Below are 19,113 nucleotides of genomic sequence, written 5' to 3'. Positions count from 1 at the left end.
TCAAAGCCTGCGGTTAGTTACCCTTTAAAAAATCAGAAAGAGAAAGCTTTTTAAACAGCCCAGGGGCTCCTCATTTGAAATGTCATCTGCTTGTCTGTGTTTCTCTGGCTCTGTCAGCATTGATGTTAAGAGAGCCTGTAGAAGCTCTGTCAAGAATGCATCATTTGTATTTGATAGCAGCTGTTTGTCCTTTTGTGTTACTGGTTTGAGGCTGGCTTCTTTATTGCTTTGCTAGTATGGAAGAAACTGAACATATTCACTGCACGTGTAAAGTACACTGGATGAAAATTCGGCTGTGGGTCCAGCCACTTTGCTGGGTGAACCTGAAATCCTGGAGGCACGGCATGTGTCTGCCACACCACCACTCACCTTTCTTACCCTAGCCCATATACCATCGGCAGCACTTTACAGCTTTGTAAGGTAAACAGTTTTACTAGCCCATTGTTCGAATAACAGAACTGAGTCCTACAGAGGTTAAATAATGTTCCCAAGGTCACACAGCTGGTAAATGGTAGAGTCAGGATTCATTCCTAGGCAGTGTGCCCCAGATGTATGCTCTCACTTACTGTGCCACACTGTCTTCTGGGATTACTTAGTGGTGCCTAAAAAGCAAAGACACTGGAGAGAAAGAAACACACACACACAGTGTGTAAGGGGGCATCTCAGCTGGGGAGTCTCGCCCAGCTCAGAGGCACATCAGACCTGATGTTGAGAGTGCAGAGGGGAATTGTCCCTTCAAAAGGAGATCTTTCAGTTGGGAGTGCAGGTCTTCAGAGGGCTACAAAAGAGTGGCCTATCAGACGATTCTATGCAGTATGATAAATGTTCCAGTTCTCTGATGTATCATGCTGTTAACTCATTCAGAGCAGAGGAAACCTCTCATACATTCTGAGGGGGATTTTGGGAAAAAAGCCAGAACTCGTGGTTTCTGCACCTGCTCATCTTCTGCTTCATTAAAATACCTGGGCAATCAAAGCATTTCTGTATCGCTGCCTTAGATCACCGTGGTATTATATGTTGGGATATAGAAAGATTATTAAGAATGGGAAAGCTACTGAACTTGGTGTGCACAGACACTCACTCATTCACTGGTTTAGAGCCTAACTGTGTATGTGAATGCAGCTTCACTCAGCTGGCTGCTTACGAGACTTCTTAGAAAAAGGAAAGAGTTAGGAAAGGCATTTCACCAACTGACTTGCTATTTTGGTAATCATTTTGCTTTCAAATCCACTTTACATGGTGATGGTGGCTGGAGTTTGGCTATTTGTAGCCAAGGAAACAAGACTTAGCAGATGAGGAGATGTGAGATTCAAAAAGATTATGGGAAAGGGAATTTAGAGATAGGTTTGTTTTGGTGCAAAGAGATTTTGAAACTCATGAAAAGGTTTTTCATAGCATACCTTTCATGAACTTTTTGAAGACTCTTTTAAATGTATCTTGTAATTCCATTATCTACAAATGTTTTGGCATACCTGGATTTTGATCACCTTTTATCTTTTCAAGTTTTTTTGGTTTATTTGTTTTATTTTGTTTAAAAAGCAGAGTTACAGAGAGAGAGAGGGAAAGACAGAGAGATCAGGATTTTCCATCCACTGGTTCACTCCTGAAATGGCTACAATGGCCAGGGCTGATCCAGGCCAAAGCCAGGAGCCAGGAACTCCATCCTGGTCTCCCATGTGGGTGCAGGGGCCCAAACCCTTGAGCCATCTTCTGCTGCCTTTCCAGGCTCGTAACCAGGGAGCTGGATTAGAAGTGGAAGCAGCTAGGACTCGAACCAGCACTCATAAGGGATGCCAGCATCATAGGCACTGGGTTAACCTGCTGTGCCACAATGCTGGCCCCTCTTTTTAAGTTTTTGAAAGTAAAATTCTAATTAAAACTGTGTGAGTTCTTGAAATTGATTTATAGTAGATTTTTTTCAAACCATGCTCCTTTCTTTCCTCACTTCTTTTTTTCTGTGTACTAATAATTTTTTAAGATTTATTGGCCGGCGCCGCGACTCAATAGGCTAATCCTCCGCCTTGCGGCGCCGGCACACCGGGTTCTAGTCCCGGTCGGGCGCCGGATTCTGTCCCAGTTGCCCCTCTTCCAGGCCAGCTCTCTGCTGTGGCCCGGGAAGGCAGTGGAGGATGGCCCAAGTGCTTGGGCCCTGCACCCGATGGGAGACCAGGAGAAGCACCTGGCTCCTGCCATCGGATCAGCACAGTGTGCCGGCTGCAGTGTGCCGGCCATGGCGGCCATTGGAGGGTGAACCAACAGCAAAGGAAGACCTTTCTTTCTGTCTCTCTCTCTCACTGTCCACTCTGCCTGTCAAAAAAAAAAAAAAAAAAAAAAAAGATTGATTTGAAAGTCAGAGTTACACAGAGAGAGAATGAGAGGCAGAGAGAGAGAGAGCGAGTGTGTCTTCCATCCGCTGGTTCATTCCCCAATTTGCTACAACGACCAGAGCTGTGCTAATCCAAAACCAGGAGCCAGGAGCCAGGAGCCAAGTCTCCCACATAGCTGCAGGGGTCCAAGGACTTGGGCCATCCTCTACTGCTTTCCCAGGCCATAGCAGAGAGCTGGATCAGAAGCGGAGCAGCCAGGACTTGAACCGGCGTCCATATGGGATGCTGGCACAGCAGGCAGCGGCTTTACCCGCTATGCCACAGCGCCGGCCCCTAATAATTTTGAATGTTAAGATACCCCTGACCTGATGTTTAGATGTTTAAATAATGAGAGAAAGCAGTCTGGTGGTGAATTCGAGTCTTTGAAGGCATCTGAGTATAGTCATTCTTGTCCTTTTGGAATCCTTTGTGTGTATACTGGATATTCTACTGATCATACCATAGAAATTTGCTTGAGTTTCTGTGATTGTCAACATCACTATAATTTTCAAATTCTTACTAAGTAACTGACATGCATTTTACCTAAACCTGAAACAGCAGAAGGCCCTTTGAGGAATGGCAAGTTGTAAATCCTAACCAGAGGTAGAAAAATCATCATAGACCTTCCAGAAATAACAGGGCGCCTTCGCAGAGGAGCTTGTGGGTTACCCTCCTGTCTACTTTGATGACCTCTGAAAACCCCAATAAAATAACACTAAATGAGAAAGCAGATTTAACAAAGGTCACTTTGTAAAAAAATTAATTACTTTTATTTGAGAGACAGATAGAGTCTTTCACATTCTGGTTCACTCTCCAAATGGCTACGCTGGCCCTGCGCCAGGCCCAGTGCTGAAACTGGGAAGAGGGGACTCAATCCAAGTCTCTCACTTGTGGGTGGCAGGGACCCAGTCACTTAAGCAATCACCTCTGCCCCTCAGGGTCTGCAGTAACAGGAAGCTGGAAACGGGGGCCAGAGCCGAGTCTAAACCAGATGCTCTGATGTGGGCGATGGGCTGCTTCACTGCTAAGCCAAATGCCTGCCCTGAAATGAGGCTTGGTTTGTTTGTTTGTAAGTATAAGCTCACAAGCATAAGAAGAACAGTAGGGAAGACGATGGCAACAAAACTTTTGGGAAGCTGGAAAAACAGAGTGTTACATGTGGTAACAGAACCAGCCACCTATGGGAAAGCCAGGGACTCACCTATCCTACCATAGAACTTCCAGAACGCAGGCAGCACCTGTACCCGTGGAAGTGAGGTTACAAGCATTGCTGAGTTTGGGAACCCTGGTTGAAATATTTTTTTTTTCTTTTTAAAAATATTCATTTGAGAAAAACAGACAGGCAGATCTTCCATCCTGCTAGTTTACTTCTCAAATACCCACAACAGCCAGGGCAGTGCCAGGCACCAGGAACTCCACCTGGGTCTCCCACGTGGGTGTCAGGGACCCATCCAGTTGACCCATCACCTGCTGTCTCCCAGGATACACATTAGCAGGAAGCTGGAATTGAAAGCAGAGTTGGGCCTCAAACCCTGACACTCTAATATGGAATGCTGATGTCCCAACTGGCATCTTAATGACTGTGCCAAATGCCTGCCTCTCAAATCTATTTTAAGAATTCAGACCCTTAAAACACTAAACCTGCACCCCACAGTTGCATGATGATTCTTTTTTTTTTTAAGATTTATTTATTTATTTGAAAGGCAGAGTTACAGAGAGGCAGAGAGAGGGAGAGAGGTGTTGCATCTGCTGGTTCACCCTCCAAATGGCCACAATGGCCAGAGCTGAGCTGAGCCAAAGCCAGGAGCCAGAAGCTTCTTCCAGGTCTCCCACGTGGGGGCAGGGGCCCAAGGATTTGGACCATCTTCTACTGCTTTCCCAGGCCATAGCAGAGAGCTGGATTGGAAGGGGAGCAGCCAGGACTCAAACCAGCGACTATATGGGATGCCAACATTGCAGACAGTGGGCTCTACCAGCTATGCCACAGCGCCTTCCCCAGTGTGGCGATTCTTTCCCTACCTTGGCAAACATAGGGGCACCATAATGAAGACGCCTGAGAAAGTGAAGTCAGGGTGCTGAGCACTGAGAGTCCCAGCCCGCTTGTCTCACTGGGACCTCAAAGCCAGCAACCTCTCTCTAGGCCTTCTTTATCTAGGCAGGAAATTTGAGGATCTTGCGCTGGGGGGATGGGCAAGTTGAAGAAGAAAGGTCAATTTAAATGGCCCACCCAGATAATCTTCCATGAGACCTGAGGTCCATGGACTGCACTCAGTTGCTGAGAGCTTTCACTGAGCTGTCAGCAAACAGTGAATTACCAGGTATCCAGTAATCCAACCAGTTGAAAGAGAGAAACTAAAACAGACATAGGAGGTGGCTCTGAGCAAGAGATTCTCCAGGAAAGGATGTCCTCCAAGACTCCTAAGAGTGCACAGGAGTGCATTAACCCTTTACTTTTGTGGCTAGAAATTTCCATTACAATTTAAAACTTTCTCATAAATATACGATAACAATAAAATAATGAACTATAAAAAAAAGAATGCTTAAAACAATAAAGGGATCCTTAAACAAGACCTTGGCTGACTGCAAGGCTTCAAGTAGCCCTCTCTTAAGAAACAGCTGGAGGATGTCCCCTATCACAATCTGTCTTAGAGAAGGAGGAAGGCGTGAGGTGCAGGAAGCTCTTCATCCATTTCAGGAGTGTGGGACGTCACCAAGACAACAGCGAAGGGACTCTGCAAAATGGAAGCTTCAGGGGACCAGCATCCCGTATGAGCACCAGGTTGAGTCCCAGCTGCTCCACTTCTGATCCAGCTCGCTGCTGATGCACCTGGGAAAGCAGCAGAGGATGGCCCAAGTCCTTGGGTCCCTGCACCCACGTGGGAGACCCAGAAGAATCTCCCGGCTCCTGGCTTCTCCCAGCCATTGGGGAGTGACTCAGCAGATGGAAATCGATCTCTCTCTCTCTCTCTCTCTAACTCTGCCTTTCAAATAAATCTTTTCTTAAAAAAAGAATGGAAACTACAGGCAGCAAGTCCGTAGTCTAGGTGAGATTTCTTCAGGAAGGTGAAATTGAAAGGATGTGTGATGGAGGAGAGTACGCTGGGAGATCCAGACCACAGGTCACTCTGCTGCTGCCTGTTTTTTAAATAAAATTTTATTCAATCACAGCTGTGTACATTCACTTATACACTGTCTGTGGCTGAGACTATATAGCCTGTAAGACCTAAAATTTTGTCTGGGTTTTTAAAAATTTTTATTTATTTGAAAGGCAGTGAGATAGAGATCTCCATCCATCACTCCCAAATGCCCACAACAGTCAGGGCTGGGCCAGGCTAAAGCCAGAACCTTAGAACTTAATCTGAGTCTCTCAGATGGATGGCAGGGACTCAGCTACTTAGGCCATCATCTGCTGCCTCCCTGGGTGCACACTAGCGAAAATGAGAAGAGAGCCAGGACTCAAACTTAGGCATTTCAGTGTGGGATACAGGCGTCCTAAGCAGTGCCAAATATCTGCCTGTGCCTAGACTATTTTCTCTCTGGTCCTTAAAAATTTTTTTTGCTGACCCTCTTCAGAGAATAGACTTCAGACCTTGACTGAAAGCTGGTGGTTGAATTAGTTATATGTAAATAGAAAATTAAGCAAATGAAAAATAATATAATTGCCCAAGCCAGGGCAAATAAAAATAGGGCAAGAAAGAAAAGGTGAATCTATTTACATAATAATGGGACGTCTAGTACTGAGCTAGTTCACATTATTGTACATCACCTTTGGAAAAGTGGGAGGATGTGAATGTTAGAGGGAAAAGGAAGATGAGAGAGCTTAATCCCCATCTTCCACAGTGGGGAGTTGGTAGATAAGGCCTAAACTTGAGTGAGAATTCTGCTGAGAAATACCAAGGTAACTGGCTAGAGAGGCGAAAATCAGTGCTCTGGAGGGACAGACAGGGCTGTGATTCTTAATACAAACAAACCTTTTGCAGTTGTAAAACTGTGTGCCTTGGGGGATGATGTGGCATAGTGGTTAAAGCCACCACCTGCCACACAGGCATTCCATATGGGTCTTGGTCCAGCTCCCTGCTAATGGCCTGGGGAAAACCTTTCCCTGTCCCTTAAACTCTCCACCTCCCTCCCCCTCACCCCCTCCCTGACTTTGAAATACATAAAGAAATCTTAGAAAAACTGTGTACCTTAATATAGAGAAAAGGAAATAAGAGAAATCCCTCCCACATACACAAAGTTGGAAAACAGAAAAGGAAAGAAACTCTTTTCAAAGTCAGCAAATACGGGGGGTCCTCATGCTACCCCTTTCTCCTCTGACATCCGTGGGTGTCACTGAACATCACCACCCGTGTCCTGTTGAGTCAGACATGGTCTCAGCCTCTTCACAGTAGGGTTCCAGTGGCACTCTGTCAGTAAACGTTGTCTCTACCCATGTAACCAGTACCTCTGACGTAATTAGTGAAAATCCACCAATTTGGGCAGATTCTGTTTGGTTCTTAGACCTACGAAAAAAAGCATTGATTGCTGAGATACATTATTTGGCCTAACATTTAAACATATGACTGCATCTTTGGATTTAGCTGCATTTTAAAACTTCATATATTCTATATACTATTCCTACTTAATCCACAAGTACAGAAAGTCATAGTTTTCTCAGTAATTATTTATAGATGCGGTATAATTTAAAAGTATGTCTTCAGCATCTGTCACTGGACCCAACACATGATGGGCCAGTAAATGTTTGAAGGAGGCATACCTGGTCTCCATTGTGCAGTTCACAACAACGGTTTACAAAAACCAAGATGCCCTGAGAAGCTGAAGAGAAAAACCTTTACAAAAGCAAAAGGTGGCTTCTCATTTTTATTCAGCTGGCCATTACCCGAGCTAAGCGATCCTTCTCGTGGTTTTGACTTTTGAATTTGCCCTTTTCTTCTTAGGATCTTCCCCATCAAAGATGTGCCCTTGGAGACTGACGATGACCTTTCCAATTGGCTCTACCAGCGGTTCATTGAGAAAGAGGACCTCTTGTCACATTTTTATGAAACAGGTACCCAGCATTCTCTGAACTTTTCTGAAGGTACTGCTGACTCCAAAGGTAGACTTTGGGGGAGATAACTGTCTTTTGATGTTTCTGATAAAGGAATAAAAATATTTCTATATTTAAGAATTTCAGCTTTAAATTTTTGTGATGACAAGTTAAGTGTTCATGAACCTGTTGCAGCAAGTATCTAATTCAGGGGACTGCACAGGCGACATGTGTTGTGTGTGAGATTATGTGGGGTGAAGCTACATTGGCATTGCACTTGATTATTTGAATACCATCATAGGGTGGTCATTTGAGATCGTTTTAAGTACATTGTTATATGTTTATCTTTTCTTTACAAGTAGGAATAGGCTCACTTTTTAAGTTTTCATGAATATAGTCTTGGACTTTTCTCCTTGGGAGGAATAAAGACTATTTCCCTTCTATTATTACTCTCCATGTTGTGGGAAGACTAAAACGCAGCGAAAGGGCCGTGGTAGAAGGTCAGTCACTAGCAGACTGCTTCCCAGAGTGCTGTGCGCTGCACCTGTTTTCTAGTGCCTGCCACCTCCTGAGTGAGCAGCGGGCGGGAGGTTTTAGATTAACAGAGCTTGAAAGGCAGGAGGTGACAAGGTGCCCACTGTGTGTCCCTCCTTTCACAACCTTGGTCCCTTGCCTTACCACACTTGGCCTAAATTATACCAATAATAATGGAGACCTCTTTTTAAGAAAGCTCTTTGCATGTTAGACTTTGAAACTTGGAAGTGCACTCAGTAAATTGCTTGTGAGAAGCAAATCCCCTCATGAATCAGCTTACCCTGGGGGATTATCGCAAGGACAAAGACTGTTTGAAGTGCTGCAGAGTGTAATGGCCATGACCTTAGGTACTGTCGCTCTGGAGTGATGATGTCGCTTTCCTTCCCAGAAAAGAACTTAAAGACATCTGTTTATTTTGTTTTTCTCCTTTTTAAGAGATATTTCATAAATTATATGGCATTTCGAAAATGTCAGTGTTAAAAGACCACTTTTTGTGGCAAAAGAAAAAACCTGATTTCATTTACAAATAGAGGATATAAATTGCACTCTGTTTCAAAAATTATGCAATGTCGGTTTCACCTGGCCAGGATGGTGGAAACCTCTAAGGATCTGTTGGGGAAATAAGGCAAAGCACCTGCCCTCATGCAGGTTCCACTCCTGTGGGAGACAGGTAGTAAACAAGTCTGTAGAAAGATGGGGGGGGGGGGGTGCTGTCGCCTGCAGTGCCGGCACCCCATATGGGCACTGGTTTGAGTCCTGGCTGCTCCTCTTCCAATCCAGCTCCCTGCTAATGTGCCTGAGAAAGCAGCAGAAGATGGCCCAAGTCCTTGGGCCTGTGCACCCATGTGGGAGACCCGGAAGCCAGGCTTCTGGCTTCAGATCAGCCCAGCCCCAGCTGTTGCAGCCATGTGGGGAGTGGACCAGTGGATGGAAGACCTCTTTTTCTCTGCCCTCTCTGCCTCTTTGTAACTCTGCCTTTCAAATAAATAAATAAATCTTTAAAAAAGAGAGAGAAGAAGGAAGGAAGGGGGGGAGGGATGGGGAGATGGAGGGGGAGGAAAGGAAGATAGGTGGTGGATCTAGACCATTCCATAGTGGGGAAGAGCCAGGAAGGACACAAACCTGGCTGTGGGGGAGAGTGACTAGGGCCAGGGGAGTGGGCATTTCCCTGGTATGGGAGGATGCTGATGTTTGCTGAGATGGAGGGGCCGCCTTCCAGTCGAGAGCGTAAAGCAGTGGTGCAGGGGCAGGCAGTTTGGAATTTGCAGTTCGAGTAAGATCCGTCTTCAAGAGCAATGGAAGGTCACATGGTGCTTTTTAAAAACTGCAACCTAGTTATACCCCTGCCGCTGCGGTAAAGCAAATCGGTGTCTCTCTCTTGTCTTTCAGGAGCTTTTCCACCTCCCAAGGGCCAGAAGGAAGCTGTTTCCAGGGAGATGACCCTCAGCAACACGTGGATCTTTCTCATACAGTCTTTTGCGTTTTTGTCAGGCTATATGTGGTACAACATCATTCAGTATTTTTACCACTGCCTATTTTAAGAATTGACTTGGACTTGTCAAGGTCACATAGGAATTCAGACTTTCATAAGTGTGCATTATTTTACACATGCAAATCAGAATACATATATATATATATACACATATATATATATAAAGCAGAGGAAATTCAATGGATGGATTAATATTTATCCCCCTTTGGGATATTTTAAAACTCTACTAAAATGAGGATCGGTAATATAATGACCTGCTAATATATTTTAAGAACTTTTCATGTTTTAAAAAGATACGCTCTACCACGTATTTAAGCAAACATCACATTTGAAGAAAAGGAAATCATAAAATCATCCTAGAAGACTATCTGAGAGAAATACTGTTGCTCCAGACAGACGTGATAACTTAGTTCAAGCTCGCAAAGTTGTATTCATCCCCGGTAGCCAGGAGTCCGTGGTAGGGCAGTGTCCCGGGCATCCCCGTCGCTGCCACTTGTGCTGTGTTGCCGCCGGTGGCACCCTCCACAGGACTGAGTCCATCCACGGCCGCTAACGAGGCGCAGTGTTGCGGGATTCTCTGTGGGCTGAACACCTGCTGGTACTAGACTGTGCTCTTAAACCAGACCTTGTTTACAGGCACTGGTCCTTCCCCCTGCGGGGAGGGGCTCACCCGACTTCTCTTTTTGTATAGAAGGCGTATCACAGATTGATCATTGTATTTTATAAAATGCACTGTTATCGGATGCAGATATAGCAGAAGATGCGGAGTGTGGCCTGGACAGGGGAGTGCGAGTCTCCCGTCCCACTTGGTGTTGGCTGGAGCTGCTCTGCAGGACCTCCTGCCTGCCTCAGCTACCCGGCCTGATGCCACCTGGCCTGATGCTACCCAACCTGATGCCACACGGCCTGATGCCACCTGACCTGACGGAGGGCTTTTTTTTCTTTCCATCTTGACATGTTAGCACCAAATACATTTGGGGACAATGGAAACAAATTAATGTCCAATTTCAATGATCGGTTTAGGAGGAAATAGACTTGTTTCTTAGAAAAATAAGAGCCAAAGCCAGACACTGGCTTATTCATGGTGACAAGTGTGCACACAGCTCCCCCAGAACTGGAGCAGTGTGTGTCCTGTTGCCACATCAAGGAGCTGCCTCTCAGGGTGGGTGCAGCCAGGAGAGAGACCAGCAGGGAAGGCTTCCCTTTGCTTTGGAAGAGGGCAAAGTCACAATTCTTGTTCTAGAAAAACCGTTTTTGTTGTTTGTTTCTGTGTTCCTGTGATGTACCTCCCAGGAGAACCACACTTCTCTACCAGTGCTGGCGCTGCAGCAGGGTGGAGGTGACATTTCCGGGCTCGGGCTCAGAGCCTGCTGAGACCCCAGTGAGCCAGCCGTAGCTTTCTGTGATGGGAGTATCCTAGGTTCCCCGGTTGTCACTAACTACACGGATAACAATTCTGAGAAGTAGGCTATAAATCAAAACTAAAAGCTAATGTTTCCTATTTTTGAATACACCAAAAAAAATGGAAAAGATGTGAATTTTTCCCCAGTTTTGTGGGAAAGGTAAAGCAACACCAAATAAAAGCCCACAGCAGCTTCCTCTTTTGGGGAACTCAGTGCTTCTATAGAGAGCTGATGTGCTAACTGAAATACCTCACTGAATACTGTGCCAGCGCTGGCACAGTGCAGGGGACAGTGTCGTGTGTCTGGCTGGGTATAACGGTGGTTATAAAATGCACGCTGTTCAACATGTAAGCATTTTGTTATGTGTTCTCTGGTGACGGTGAATAAGTGAAACTCATCTCCGTTTAGAGGTGTAGATGATGATAAGAAGCCAGACAGGAGCTTAACGATGCTTCTGTCTAAGGCCTAGCAAACACCGCTGAATTACAAGATGAATTGGAATCGTTTGAGAGATCAGTCAGCCGCCTGGGGAAGAAATTGCCCACCGTGAAGTATAACATGCACATGCCAAGATGCGGGAAGATAGGCTGAGTCCTTGCTGCTAAAGCGAGCCGCAGGGTCGAGTGCCAGTTCTCCTGGCCAAAACCACTGCATTCATGCACGTGCAGTCGCGGCCCGGGGCCACCTTTGCCGTCGCTCTGCTCCAGAGCAGCGGGATACCGTTAGGTGCACTGCACACGTGGAAGGAACCTTCCAGCAGGACGCTTTCCTTCTCCAGCAGGGCGCCCTCCCGCAGTCTCTAGAGTGACGAGTACCGGTGGGTGTGTGAGTTAATCTTTGAGAGAGATTGTGAGTGTAAATAGCTGTGTATTTCATCTGCCCTACCCCTCTTTGATCCTTTATCAACATGTTCTCTCTCTTCTGTTTGCAAAGTATGTTTGAGCACATTGCTGGCGCTTTCTGTATCGGTACCTGGAGTTCACCTGCTTCCACTAGGGAGTGTGAAGAGAGAATCGGTGTTCTGAAATAGCCTGGGGAGCCACCACACTGCCACTGTGCAGAACTGGGCAGTTACTCCTATCTGTGCTTTCTCTGTGAAGTGAGACGACAGGAGGTGTAAGTGATGCATGTGTTGTCAAGGAGAAAGAAGGTAAAACTGGGCCCGTTTTCTACCGGTATCTTGGAGACTTGTAGCACCTCCTGGTCTTGGTTGTGCTGCCTGGATTCCCACAGAACACAGGGTTGAAGAATCCATTGCTGGAACCCTGGCGTCAGTCAGTCGCAGAGATGGAGCCTGTGGTTGGCCATGGGCAGGTCCAGCGACTTCAGAAGTCACCAGGCTAGCAGTTCACTCTGAACTTCAGGAATAATTATTGCTGTTGAAATATACATATATTGTAGAACAACCTACAAGCAATGAAAGGTAAATTAAAATAAGAGTGGAAATGATGTTTTGGGTGGGCAAATTAGTAGCGAATCTAAATAGTAGATTTTTAAAAATATAGTTGTAAGTTTGGATCTGTAATATTATTAAATCTTTAATTTTCCATGGTAAAGGAATGAGGGATTACTGGATAATTAATGAATAGATAATGAATCCAGTAATAAGCCAAGCTGAACCAAAACTCTTCATTTTATTAGGAGTTTGAATTTTTATTTTCATCAAACTTTCTTTACTAATTAAAAATACACTGAGTTGTTTATTAATTCCTTCTGCCTATGGATCTGTGGCTGTTAACAAGCAGGGAAATGACGCGCATGTCGGATAGGCCACTGTCAGAAGAGGAGGCAAGCACCCGAGAACCCTGTAGGCTAGCAAAGCCATCCCTGCACTGGCCCAGAGCTGGTGGAGTAAAAGCTGCTTTCCAGCCTCTGTTGAGTGGAGCCCTTGATCGCCGAGCACCCTGGGGTGTTGCGCTTGTCCCGCGGCCAGTGTTGTGGAGAAAGCTTCCTCCTCTGCTCCCCGTCGCTCACTTCTTGTGGATTCGTCTGAGTAATGTTTTCTGACAATCACCTCCCAAAAGACTCTCCTGAACTGGTTGGACCTGCTTATAAACATAGAAAGTAGTCTTTAATCATGGGTAGTCTTCTTGGATTCTTTTTATATTTAAAAAGAAAATGTTTTGTTTGCACTACTGAATAGGAAGCGTTCATTGTTTTCTTCCGTTCTTTTTCTGAAGTCATTACACAAGACTTCTCTCCAGGGTTACCATTGCCAGTGTGCTCAGCTCTGGTCCACAAGGATGGATAAAAATGGTTTGTTCTCACTCTCTTGTTTTGTGTTGTTTTGTTTTGTTTTGTTTTTGCCCTGCAGTGCTGTGAGCCTTACATCTGTTAACAGAGAAGGCAAAGCCAGGAGCAGCACAGGCAGCAGGAGTACTGGCTCAGTTCAGCAGGGGTGGAGACAAATATGTTTGGGACCAAAATCACCTAAGTTGGAAGGTTCTGGATCACAGAGGGGCCGGTGTACTCTGGAGCAGTCATTGGCTGGTGCTTTCTTGTAATCCTTTCGCACCAATCCCCAGCAGTTAGGAACTGGACCCTGGGCCCAAGCTGAGGGTGCTGACCTGTTGGGGGAGGGTGACTGTAGCCATATGGAAGACAAAATGGGGGCTTTTCTGCACAATTTCCATCTGAGGATTTTTACATTTAATATTTTTTTAAAACAGTTTAAAGAGCAAACATTTTTTAAGTGTATCCTAGTTGCAAAGTACGCCCACATTTTGAATGGCTTTATTTTTCTTGTGTAAAACTGTTGAACACATGACTGTGATGCACAAATCCTTTCCATGTGAGGAGTCTATGCATTTTACAGCAGCTTAGGTTATGACCGGGTAATGAGACAGTTATCCATTCAGCTGCCATTATTTTTATTAAGTGCTTTCATTTTCTTTACAGTTATTACAAAGTTGTATTTATTTGATACAGATGGATTTTCGTTTCCTGATGCTGTAATGTTTACTTCTTCAGCTTGTTGACTTTTCTTTCTCTGAGGATCTGCATGTTGTAATGTGTGGTAAGGATGAATGTAAAGGCTGTGGCAACTGTAACTGATTTTTGTAAAGGGCTGGTCACATGTGGATCTGGTTTATGAATGCATCGGGGTGATCTTAGTAACCGGATCACCTTTTCAGATATTTAGTTGTGAACACCAAAAGAAACATTTTCTCAATAAAAATTAATAGCTGGTTCTATTTTTTTTTTAAACCTAGAGAAATAAAGTTGATTTTTTTCAAATGAAGTGCTTTTAATTCTGAGTAGTGGCAGTGGGGGTTTGCCTGCTACCTGAGCTGTTTGGGTGTTGGCGCCTGCAGGAGTGCCTCAGAGCTGGGGCAGTGAATGCTGCGGGCAAACTGAAGAATCCAGTGGGAAAGCTCCAGTTCTCCCGCCCAGGGCGTGCGGGGAGCGGCTCACAGCCCATTCTCCTGCGGAAAAAACTATGTACACAGGTACCTGTGAGTTACATAGCAAGGATGTATGACACAATTAAATAATGACACTATAAATACTGTAGTATAAGTTCCATGAAGCCAATTGATTGTCAGCTTTTTGCTGACCCCTTATAGCCAGCCTGTGATTACATTTCAACCATGATTTGAAAAATGGTGTTCTCTCCTAATCCACTTACTCATTTCTCCATCAGTTTATTGTCATTCAGACTGATGTATGGTCTGTTGTTAAACTGCTTCTTACCCTTGCATGAATTATATTCATTAAAACTGCCTTTAGCTTCAGCACTAATTGTAAGTGTATGTAACCCAGTTTTAATGATGGGTGTTTAACAACTGCTGGCAAAATTCTAAAAGTTAACAGTTGGCTCTTGGAAACCAGTGTCTCCAGCACACGTCCACCTCAGCCTGCTTTGTTTTGTTTAAACTGTGAGTGTTGAGTGAACTCCTCATTGTTGGTTACTCACTGGCCTCAGGTCATTCTTCTCTCTGACCCTGGTGTGGGCACCAGCTGTGGGAACATCAGCATGACAGAGTGAGAGCTTTTGACTTTGAAGAACTTAACAAAGATAAACTTCTAAAATATATGGAAAGTTCGTATGTTCTTAAAGTTGGTTTTCTGCTTTATGTTTCTCAAAGCTAAGTAAACTCAGTGTAGACATTTCTAAGATTGTATGCATCAAAAGCATCAGTGGTTTAGGTATTTGTAGAATATGTTTTGTCCCAGTGAAAAAATTGAAATGTATTAAAACTTCTTGAATGGTCTTACAAAAAGTTAGTAGTTAAGTTCCCCTTCTACCTCTGCTTTTCTCTCTAGACTTAGACTGCTTTTTTTTTTTTTTTTTTTTTTTTTTGGCCCTACTTTCTGAGAAGACAAAGGGCAGACTGCTGGGGCAGAGGCCCTAAATTCAAGCCAGTTGTGAGCACTTAGAGACCTGCTGACCGGCCCTCATCCCCTTGAGTTGGTGGAGGAAAGCCATTGGTTTTAATTCCAACTTAATATGAAAGTGTTTGTTTACAAAATGTGTCTTCCTGCTGAAAATATGTATTTTTAAAGGAAAAAAAATCCTCTTTTGGCTCTTAAGAAAAAGTCAGCTGTATGAGCAGGTATAACTGCATCAAAACATGCCAATATGATAGCAATCAATAAATGTGTATCTCTCAGGATTTGGGTAGCCGTGTTCTTAACTCTTGGAGGGTTGCGAGATGTGAAGTCCCAGCAGTACAGAGTGCAGAGAACCGGACACAGAATGTGGGAAGAGGATCGGCTGACCCCAGAAGCGAGACCTGGTCCTTTCCTGCTCAGGGCAGTCCTGGCTCGATGCTCAGTTCACGAAAGAAGAAACTGGAGCGTGTCTCCTGCCAGCGAGTCTGCCGCCTCCTGCAGAGCTCAGCCTGAGCTTTCCCTTGGAAAGGTGTCGCCTCCCCCTTGGCACGCATTCTGCCTCAGTGGTTAAGTTCTCACTCCTTACCTGAAGCAAGAGAGAGCTCTCAGCCACTCTGTGCCTGTAGCAGTATCCTGGTGCCACTGAGCAAACAGAGCTGCGAGCCCTCCCCTAAATGCCAGTTGTTGAGTCTTCATCCCTTTGTTTCATTTCTGATGCAAGAACTCCCTTGAAAGGGGCTGTGTTCAGTTGTGTCACCAGTCGGCACTGTGCCAGGACCAGCTGATGGGGGAGGGGGGGAAACAGTTACCTGGAAGCAGAGAAAGCAGCACTTCCTGGTTCGGAGTGCTAGGAAGAGGAAGCAGGAGTGTCAGGAGACAGGGAAGGCCGGAGGCTGCTGTCCACAAACAGGTGCACACAGCCCTGATGCTCACACACTCTCCGGGGGGAGTCCACTGCCGCGTGAGCTTTGGTCTAAGAGTGACCTCCCTGAAGACTCTGGAGAGGCCCCCACCTCCCATTTCCAGGAACGCCCCGCTTTACAGAAGAAAGGCCTACCTCTCAGCCGTCAGGCATCTCCCTCCAGGACACCCAACAAAGGGACGCTTCCAGATATTGAGGATACAAACGCTTCTTTTAGTCAAGGCATCTGTAGCCCACAATAGGTCTCTGTGTCTTTCCCTGACTTACATTCTAGTAAGGACAAAGGATGGCATTGGAGCGGCCGCCTGGGCCCGTTATTCTGATTTATTTAATGTGGGACAATGAGCCGTGGCTGTGTGTGGTTCCCAAAGGCATGAGCAGAGGCTTAGAGCACAGCCCCCGGCCTGGGGGAGTGTCTCCTGCTGCTGCCTTCATTTGGGAAAGCAGCTCCCAGGTCCAGTCCAGATTGCGTGTCGGATGGCCTACAGCAGGCTGTGAATGCCAGCCCCTGGGGAGCCATCTTTGAAGATGAGCTACCCCAGTAGGAAAGTCCTCAGGTATAGAAAACACTAGGTAAGTCTGGAGACTTCTCGCACTGTGACAAGGCTGCCCGTGATTTCCATTCACTGGGGATGCTCTGAGTTTCCAGACCATGGAAGAGGCCTAGATCTATTGTACCATCCCTCAGTTCCTGTACGCCATGTTGATCCAGTGGACCCCTGGCTGAAAGAAGCTTTGTTGGGAGTAATCATTGTATTATTTTTGACATTGCCGCCTAAGTCATTGCCTTTTAGGATTTCAGAAATAGCAGAATTTTGGAAATTACCTTGTTTTGGGATGGCAGCTTCCATTCTGGTATAGTCCTGGTCCATTGCTGGCGGCATTGAAATGGCTGCTTATGAGAACTAAAGGACTGGAACCAGCTCTGTTGACTTCCATTCAGACATTTTCTCCAAAAACAAGAGATTGGCTCTGTTCAGGTTTCTGAACAGGTGTTTGGTAAACAAGAGTTAAATGCAAAGGATTAAGTCCAACTGTTAAAGGGACAGTGTATCTAAAAGCTTCTTTCTATATTTTCGTTTTCCCCAATTTTAAAGTGAATACAGTAATTTCCAAACCTAAATGGTAATTTTTTTTTTGACAGGCAGAGTGGACAGTGAGAGAGAGAGACAGAGAGAAAGGTCTTCCTTTTGCTGTTGGTTCACCCTCCAATGGCCGCCGCGGCCGGCGCACCGCGCTGATCCAATGGCAGGAGCCAGGTACTTCTCCTGGTCTCCCATGGGGTGCAGGGCCCAAGGACTTGGGCCATCCTCCACTGAACTCCCTGGCCACAGCAGAGAGCTGGCCTGGAAGAGGGGCAACCGGGACAGAATCCGGCGCCCCAACTGGGACTAGAACCCGGTGTGCCGGCGCCGCAAGGCAGAGGATTAGCCTAGTGAGCCGCGGCGCCAGCCTAAATGTTATTTTTTTAACTAATGTTCCCCTTCAGCTGTTGTAGGGAAATACTTTTTACTCACAAAAAAATGTCTGAAATCCATGATTTATGTCTTTAGACATACAAGTAAAATACATGTTATTGTTTTTACCCTATGTAGCAGAAGCTGAAGAGAATGCCTCTCTTAACATTGAAGGGGGTAACAATTTCAGTCTCATAGTCATTCTCATTTGAAACTGGCAGTGATAATTCTAGGTTGACTGTCTCTGGCACCATAGTCCTCCTCCATCATGGCACCAAGGGCAAAGTCTTGTCCAAGTGGGAACCCACAGAAGGGCAGCAGGAACCAGGACTTGGCCCATGAACTTCAATCCCATCTCTATCGCTTCTCGGCTTTTTGGCTAAGATCAAGTGCAACCCCATCTCTGTCCTTACCCTCTCAACTCACTCCCCTCGTATGTTGAATGGGAAACTTCCAGAGAGTTCTTTTCAATGTTAAATGAGATCATGTACACAAAACAGGACACTGGAACAGTATTATCCATTAGGTAAGGACTTCTATCCCACCCCTGTTGAGTTCACAGAGGATATGAATTATTCCCCTGCTCAGCTGTGCCTAAACTCCAAATGGCCAGTTCTGTGCGGAGACATTGTGCCGTGCTCCCTGAGGTCCTGAGTGCTCACCAGCCCATTTTCCACAGCCCTGGGTCCTTTGGGTCCCTAAGGCAGGCAGCCACCATCAGCGTGGCCAGCTCCTAGCCCCGCATCATCACCCTGTGTCATGTAGCTCAGGCCCTCCAGGGGTGGGAGAGCCGGTTAGGAAGGTGAGACGAGGGCATTCGGAGGAAACAGGATCTGCTGGACAAAAACATTACATCGTCTTCACAGTGGCCTATTTTTGCTTCTGAGACATGATGTCACTTGTGGTGAAGCCCTTGAACTGATGATCAAAAGGTAGGGAAATAGAATTTCCAGTATTTGGAAGCTCCTCACCAACCATGGTTCTCCGTGTATAATTCACGCCATCCTAAATATAAAACAGCCTTGGACGCATCCTGCAGCTTCAAGAAGGTCAAAGTAATTTTAAACTTTTTCCTCTCCAGTTGCAAATGACTCGGAAGTTTGTATCTGGAGATGTGACATGTTCTCTTCCAATGGCTAAGCACCACATGCTCAAGTCTTAGGAATCCAGATACAAAAATGCTTTGGGCAGGTTAGAATCCAACGCTGCCCATGGTCATTGAGGTGCCGGCAGTGACGTCATAGGCTACAGTGAAACTTGCCCAGCTAGGGCAGCAGGCGTGCATTGCAAGCCCAGCTCTGCTGAGGTGGGGCTGAAGAGGTGATAAGCAGCTGATGTGTCAAAGCCTCACCTGCCCGAAGAGCCTTTGGTTCCCTAATCTCATAGCTAACAAGCGGCCCGGCCCACTGGGCACAGAGCTGCACTGTAGCAACCGACGGTGGGCATTCCAGAAGAGCATGCAGGGCCAAGACGAAATTATGGAACAGGTTTCTCAAAACAGACTTTTTTAAGATTTGTCTATTTGAAAGGCAGAGGAAGACACAGATCTTCCATCCTGGGGCTGGGCCAGGCTTAAGC

At 45.8% G+C, this 19,113-nt stretch overlaps 1 protein-coding gene across 7 annotated transcripts in view; it reads left to right on the top strand.

Annotated features, from left to right (window-relative positions):
- The window catches only part of LPGAT1 (lysophosphatidylglycerol acyltransferase 1), a 100,749-nt gene extending 86,691 nt beyond the window's left edge, over positions 1–14,058 (top strand). For all 7 annotated transcript variants that reach the window (XM_051820550.2, XM_070055252.1, XM_051820546.2 and 4 more), the window contains 2 exons: positions 7,304–7,413; positions 9,316–14,058. In XM_051820550.2, coding sequence (XP_051676510.2) covers positions 7,304–7,413; positions 9,316–9,467 — 262 coding nt within the window. In that variant the 3' untranslated portion in view covers positions 9,468–14,058. The remainder of the gene's footprint in view (positions 1–7,303; positions 7,414–9,315) is intronic.
- The last annotated feature ends 5,055 nt before the right edge of the window (positions 14,059–19,113 follow it).

The sequence above is a fragment of the Oryctolagus cuniculus genome, chromosome 13 (genome assembly GCF_964237555.1).
Source record: "Oryctolagus cuniculus chromosome 13, mOryCun1.1, whole genome shotgun sequence".
Taxonomy (NCBI): domain Eukaryota; kingdom Metazoa; phylum Chordata; class Mammalia; order Lagomorpha; family Leporidae; genus Oryctolagus; species Oryctolagus cuniculus.
Note: the sequence above shows the minus strand (reverse complement) of the source record. Positions and strands in the feature narration are given on the sequence as shown.